General features: G+C 32.6%; 1 protein-coding gene across 1 annotated transcript; it reads left to right on the top strand.

The window, feature by feature from the left end:
- Positions 1–4,022: 4,022 nt before the first annotated feature.
- LOC140754109 (calexcitin-2-like) lies at positions 4,023–5,514 on the top strand. Its single transcript, XM_073089020.1, has 2 exons — positions 4,023–4,040; positions 4,945–5,514. The coding sequence occupies exons 1-2, from the start codon at positions 4,023–4,025 to the stop codon at positions 5,512–5,514; spliced, it is 588 nt and encodes a 195-aa protein (XP_072945121.1).
- Positions 5,515–7,903: the final 2,389 nt, after the last annotated feature.

Genomic DNA, 7,903 nt, shown 5'->3' on the forward strand with positions numbered 1-7,903 from the left:
TTAGTACTTCTTTTAATTATTACAATGTTATTTTATACAAATAGTTGCCTTTCCAATGTACGTCTTTTATCAACTGATGAAGCAGTATCAAAATAATAATATATCGTGAATATTTGAAATGAATGATATCAAAGTTAAAGACTAAATAATGGTAAACTAACCATGAATTTCACACAATATAACACGTATAAGTTGTATGAACCCAATTTTTTTACGTTATTTATCACAAATTCAAATTATTTCTTTCAAAGTAGGGCCACATAACCCACTTTTGAAAGTCAGAAAGAAATTTCATTACATTAAATTGAATTTATATTCAGTTATAATAATACATACTATTACATGAATTTCAAAATTTAATTAACAAAGCAAAGGACCCATGCGTTCACGTCAGCGACATACTTGTCAATTGTGTATGGCTTAACTACTTAACTTTTTTTTTTTTTTTATTTCACCAAAAGTTTTAAATTAAGATTCCCATAAGGAAGTTATAGTTTGGGCTATTTTACTGTAAAAGTTATGCATTATACTAAGGAAGATTTGCTAGACTTTACGCAAACGTCGTTTTTAAAAAAAAAATCAAATAATGTTATGGAAAGAATAAACACATTAAAATGGTCCGTTAATCTAAACGGAGTTTAAACAGACCTTGTCTTACATTGAGTTCCTCGGAAGCGGATTTTTTTTTTTTCCGTAGGTAGTTATCAAACGGATAGTGTTATTGAATACACACTCGTAAACTACCTACCAAGAAAAATGACTTCAGAAACCGGCCATTATTTAACTATACTTATTTGTGTCTACAACTGATAAAAGATTTTTTTTTAAACACGCTTTTATTTTTGCCACGCTTTTATTAACTTGACCTGTATGTATGTAACGGAATATTTGAATTCGATTTTTACCTACTTTGAACGGTCAGATTTATTTAAAAATTTTGAAATACCTATGACATGACATGATTTTAATAATCTTGTCCGATTCTAATTTTGTCTCATCACGATCGTCAGATTTAAAACTATAACTGTTTTACATAACATGTGGCTCCTTATCAATCACAACCTAAAATTTCTATGACCTGAAAAAGGTCTATTAAAGTTGATCATGATTTTATACCAGCCAGCCAAACAAACAGTTAGTCAAACTATCTTATGATACACCTTATTACCGAACAATTCATATTTATTATATATATTTCAAACGCCTCGGCTTCACCTGACTTTTATATAGTTTGTAATAAAAATTATATTAGTGCGTAATATCTATATAGATTATATTAATATAATATGTATCATTTACAACCAACACTCTCAAAGAGATGCTCGATGTTTCTATAGAGAAAACCTAGACATGACGCAATTGTGAACCGTATGAAATTTGTATGAAAAGTAAATTATTGTATAAGAAAATCCCATCGAAATGTACCTATGCTTTTATTTGATTACATTATTATTCATTTGGCTATGATATACATATAATAAGAATGAAATCTTCACGTGTTTACATCGAATATATTTGAAAAAGAAAAATTGTCTGTCGGTTTGTATATTTGAAAATGCATTAAAACCAAAACTACGAAGTCGATGTCAAAAGTATACATTTTTTTTAAAAAACATTACATGACCAGGTAATGGACAATTCCAAATTACTAACGTACTCCGTGATCTTGACAGAGGGCATTGTATAATTCAAATTATATTTTGAATCCACATGAACAAAGTCGCAGGCAAGACTCGTTTTAAAAATGCAATTCAAATTATATTTTGAATCCACATGAACAAAGTCGCAGGCAAGACTCGTTTTAAAAATGCAATTCAAATTATATTCTGACTCCACATGAACAAAGTCGCAGGCAAGACTCATTTTAAATATGGTATACAAGAGACTATCTAAATTTATGTAGGCTTCAGTGACCGTTTCTCACTTAATACGTATAATAACTTAATTGCTGTAACTTGTAAATAGAACTAAGCTCAAGTTATAAAAGCATCAATTTATTATTATTATTATTATTATTTTACTTAAAATAATTTATTCTCAATCCCATACAAAGTGGATCCCGTTTATCATTTCGTAAATGGCTCACATAATTAATAATATCGATAGTCTAAGCGTCTCAACGTTTAAGGTACAAACTTCATTTACCAGTATTTGATAGTGCCCAATTTTCAAACCAAAAGGACGTGTAATGTGTCAAATTCAAATTGAAATTTAAAGATTTAAAATTACGAGATGTAAAGAAATATTAATACAAAACGAAACGTTGCATACTAAATTTAAAACAGACATTTAATATTATGTATAAGTGAGTCAGTCTGAAGTAGAATGGGAGATAAGAGAGATATTTTTATATATAATATTCCAAAGACCGCTGCGCATAAGTTTCTCAGTTTTCTTATAGATCATTAACTAATGTGCATTTATACTTTATGGGAGTCAAAACACAGTAGTACACAGTACTGCGTGAATTCGCCTAGAATTGATGGAAATCTAAATTTGGCAACGTACGTATGCTTCTTTCATAACAATTACGTATCAAGTATATGAAATCAAAAGGAAACTTTCATTGATTTATAAAATGAAAATGTGAACAATGTAGATGTGAATGCAAGTTTATTTTTAAATATAGTCAATTAATATCCAAAAAAAAAAACAATAAACCTTAAACTCATTTACCATTTCCCTCCTGGGTACACTCAGCCACTCAATACCGTGGTCGTGATACTTTTTTGCAGGCAGTTAAATATGTACCACGTAGATATTATACATTTCTGTACAATTATGAATAATCAAAATTTTGCAACTTAATAAACGTGTCACTTATATCAAGTAGGTATACTGTACTCTGTAACTGCGTTTGTTGCTACCGCATAGTCCCTTCCATACAATAAAAACAAACGCATATACGTAAACCCCGTTTGAAACATTAAAAGTTATCAAAAATAAATTCAAATCTAACCTGTATGCAATTTCTGGCGTACATTAGCCTATATTAACAACCATTAGGTTCCCATATCTATAAAGCCTGACATTTAAGATTAAAGATCCTTAAAATATTTTCATAAGTACGTGTATTTCTATATATTTCAAAGTAGGTGTAACTTTAGAACAATTAGGATTTACTTTTTACACCACAGAATTTAACCAAATGGACAGATTTACCACAAGAACTGCCTTGCAAAATTACTTTTAGACACTTCTTCACAGAAAATGCACTTATTTTGAAGTAAACACCTCAGTTTACAATGTTAACAAGTAATTTGATAAGAGTAAAGTTTGTTCACAAAATTTAAGTATATCATTTTCAGAGGGTATTAACATTTCATTGAATTACTAGTCTCAATCTATCCATTTTCTTAATTCAAATGAGTTTTCCCTTACATCAACGACATTTATCTACCCCCATTTTTACTTATTCTACCAAGATGAATTCACATATGACATAATAATGTTTTAACTCACGGTTTTTATTCCTGTGTCAAGTATGTTCGTACTTACGAATCGCCGTCCATGATTGTGAGCTGGTTCTTGTACACTTCTGATGAAATCAAACTCATCTTGTAGGTCTTGAAGTCATGTAATAATATAGTCACATAAACGGTACAGAGTAACGATATAACAATTATACGTAAGTAAGTTCACACTAGTGATTAGAAGTATTATAACTACACAAGTATCTCCGTTATTCGACTGCTCTTGCTGAAGTCTCCGACCAGAATGTCGCTCTCTGTTAATTCGAGCGCCGCCAAGGTGTCGTCCCCACTTCACCTACCCGCATCTGTTTTTAAACTGTAGTATCAAATGAGTCACTTATTACTTTAATGTAACGTTATAAAAATGTGATATCGTTAATATCCAAGCTTCTTATTAACGACGATAACATGATGTTTTATAAAATAGGAATTACACTATATCCGTCACTAATAGATTTCATAATATATGTAGGTTACTTTATTTTACATGTAAAGCGTTGCAGGTGATTTAGGTGCAGCTAAAGCTACTTATTATTCTATTAATCAGTAATGCAGTATATAAGTGCGGTAATTACGGCGCACAGCATACCCACATACACACGTACACCGCATTCATGTCTTAAACGACATGTGTGTCTTGACGCATCGTGGCGAGCAGTGGAGACGCTCCCCAGACTCCGTCTCGGATTAGCTGAGTGTAACGAGGCCGTCTTACACGGGGACCATTGTGTGCAATATTAAAGTGTTATATTATACTACCGCGACATTTGTTGCGACATGTCACCAATGATGGGATAACTATACTGCATCTTCTGTATTTGAATTTACGTTACACAATTAGTGTGCATATTTTATGTAATAATCACGTTGTGACCACTTAGGTTATTGGAGCTCTTGAACGTACTAGAGGACGACCGTAGCAGAGGCGTAGTCTATTCATAGAGAGCTCATCTGAGTGATTCGGGTTAGAAACTTAGAACTATCTGGTAAATGAAAATTCGAATAAACTCAGTACTCGTTTACTCGGCTATTACTCGTATTATAATCAGCTTTAATTTTTTTCTGTTATCTTTACTATATTATTATATTATTTGATTATTATCGATATCAAAGACTTTACTGAGCTACGTCAATAGTCTATTAGTCTGTTTCTCGTCAAGCCGATAAGTTAATTATCGAGTATGAATAGTTTGTAAACGATGTAAAGTGCATACTATTTTGAAACCATAAATTTATTTTTACAAATTTCGATTATTAACCTAATAAAGTGATAGGTCAAATAAATAAATAAAACCTAAAACCTAAATGAAGCTCAGAATTGTTATTGTTATTTGTTAAACCAATAATAAATGTAAACAAACAAAATATTAAACATTTTGTTCTTTACTATATTTATAAATTTAATACAACAGACGATAGCTAAAATGGATTCAGAATTCCGAAAGAAAAAGATAATTTATCAATTTCACAGCTGCAAGAGTTCAGTGGGAAAGAAATAAGTAACTTTCTTGAAAAGAAGGATTTTGAATTTACCGCTCGCTCCACCGCGGAACTCAGGGGATGGCAGCCAGGAGACGCTAAATACAAGGAGACAGAAGACACATTGATCAAGATCTGGGACAGCCTCCAGAAACACGCTAAGAAGGATAATAATGGAAAAGTTTTCCTTAGTGATTGGATAGCCACGTGGGAGGATTTTAAAAAGAATCCGACTTCACCTCTAGAATGGCAGAGTTTGTATTGCAAATACAACTTCCAGTTATTGGACTATGGCGGCGATGGTGTGATAGATGCTGACGAGTTTACATCTGTCCAAGTATCTTTTTACATAGAAGAAAGAGATGCTGTTGCGGCCTTCAAAAAGACAGCTAAGGGGAAGCCCACAATCTCGTGGGAAGAGTTCCGAGAACTATGGGAGGAGTACTTCAACAGTGATGATCCCGATGCCCCAGGGAATGCTATTTTCGTTACAGATTCCTCGGCACCCGGTGAACAGGGTTATAATGTTGATATTGCTACTTTAAACTACGACGAAAAATAATATATAAATTATTGGAAGATACTCATAAGTTGTTTCTGAAAGAAGTAAACACCAATTTTAAAAATCGTATCCTTTGTTTACATATTTCTTTTGCGAGAATTGTCTTAAATAATGTGTGTCTTAGTCTTAAAATCAGTAGCAGTAGCGCCACCTAGTAGTCGATGAATAAAACTTATTGTTACTTAATGGCTGGCTAATCTATAATCATTTCGATTTTTTTTATAAAAATAGTAATAGATATCTTGTATTATATCTACCTATTATCTGTATACATGAGTTTCGGCTCGTTGTTATCAATTTTATTCACATTAATTAGTTACGTCAATGGACTTATATTTCTCGTAAAGCCGATAAGATATTTATCATCTGGCTAGCATTAACTTTTATAAAGGCTTACTATTTAGGAATAACTGACTGGATATTAACCATGTTGCACCTTGTTAGTAGTTCTTCCTTACGATAGACTTTAGACAAGAATACACAGCATTGCTTGATTTGGCAGCTATTGCTACAGTCCTTTTATATCCCACTGTTGAGGACGGGTCGATCCCCAAGTTTCTAAAGTTGGGAAAGGCTCAAAAGCCAGAACCGTAGCGCACGCAACCCTGAACCAATGCGTTTAGGTGGAGACAGTCAGTAGCAACTCCTGCCTGATGATTTAAAACTGTCCATAAGTTCTCCGACTAGGTTTAACGACTAATTTTCTATGGTAACCGTGGTGGTATGTTAATGGTATGGTCCGAAGTACGTGCAGAAGCGTTTAAGACATTTTGCAACTAAAGCAACGCTTTTAAATCGCAAAAATACAGAAAACTTAAATATAAATACAATGAGATCTAAAAAAAGCCGTGAGTTTACACCGCAATAGGGAATATGCATGTAATTTAGATATTTTTCATTTATTCCGTATTAAATTGATGAAAACTTTAACCAAAATTTATAAATTCTGCGAGCGAAATTCAAATTTGCAAAACGCATTGCCATTGGTCGAATCGAAAATGACGTCAGCCAGCGTGTTACGATGTTTATCAGCGTCGATATTCATACTCTTTGAGAGAAAAATTGTTTTTCGTATTTTCGCATTTTTTGAAACAGAAAAAATACTATGTAATGTGTATATAGTAGTTTTTTTTCATAATAACCCTAGGAAATATTTATTAAGTGGTTATTTAGCCTCTCCCATGATGTAAATAGCGATGAAACCTGAAAACCTTAAATTATAACTTTATGTGCATACAATTATACTGTTATGTTTATACTTAAAAAGTGTTACATTACAGCACGAGTCAAATGATTATTGTTGTTTGTAAAATGGCGTCATGTTTCAAATCCTGTAATGACGTTAGTAACGGCAATAAGTAATCTTATCAGTCTGAAAAACTGATAACCGATTATATTCGCAAAAGTAATGCTCAATTAACTTGATTTATGCATCTCTTGCAGTATTTTTACTTTATAAAGACATTATCTAACAATCTACCTCCGATGCTGGAATACTACATAAATGATAATATTAAGAGTAAAACCGAAGATTGTAGGATTCTTCGGGAATAGACTACGGCAGCACTATTTCTATTCCAATTTCTGTGTTATGATAGCGACGTTAGCTGCTGTGTTCTGGTTTATGAGCTGTGATTAGCAGAAATACTAATACGATGGGTTCCAACTCAGCCCTCAGGGGTGGCAAAATATTAGTCGCTCGTTAGAACTCCTGCTGTATTTAGGATTGGGCGTCTCGTAGGCGCCAATGACCATCAAAAGTAAAATATTTAGTTTTGTAACATAACGAATTCAGCACCAAATTAAATTACTTATCTTACTTATCGTAACGGGTATAACAAATCCAATTAATATCAATCGAATCCTTCATATAATGAAAACAATGATCAAAGAGCGATATATTAGAATTGGTAATGTGTCCCAGCAGATAGCAAGTGATGCATGGCGGTAGTTCGCAGGTTGTTTGCGGTTCCGATGCTATCGGATGCTAAGGAAAATTGTTTTCGATGCCACTTACGTAGGCTTATCAGATTTATTTTGTGTAAACGTGGTTACGCTCGTATATAGATCGAAGATGGTCTAAGATATTAATGAAATTGAAGCAGCAACGAGCCGATTTAAATAGTAACTGTATAGACATTTGTAAGCCTAAATGGGATACCTTTCCCACTTTTTTTAGGTCGCTACAGTTGGTATCCTGGAGGCTTAAGTTTGTTAGTCTTGTGTAAGTTTTTCTGTATTTTCAACAACGAAACACGTCACGAAAACTTCTTGTATTTAGTAATTAGTTACAACAAATTAGTTTGCTAAATCGATTGAATAAACATTGTAGCGGAGTGTGTAATCATTTGCTCATGAAACATTACCAAAATTATTTGAATATCACTTG

The sequence above is a fragment of the Epargyreus clarus genome, unplaced genomic scaffold (genome assembly GCF_041222505.1).
Source record: "Epargyreus clarus isolate Ecla_fem2 unplaced genomic scaffold, WU_Ecla_fem_2.2 ptg000027l, whole genome shotgun sequence".
Lineage (NCBI taxonomy): Eukaryota > Metazoa > Arthropoda > Insecta > Lepidoptera > Hesperiidae > Epargyreus > Epargyreus clarus.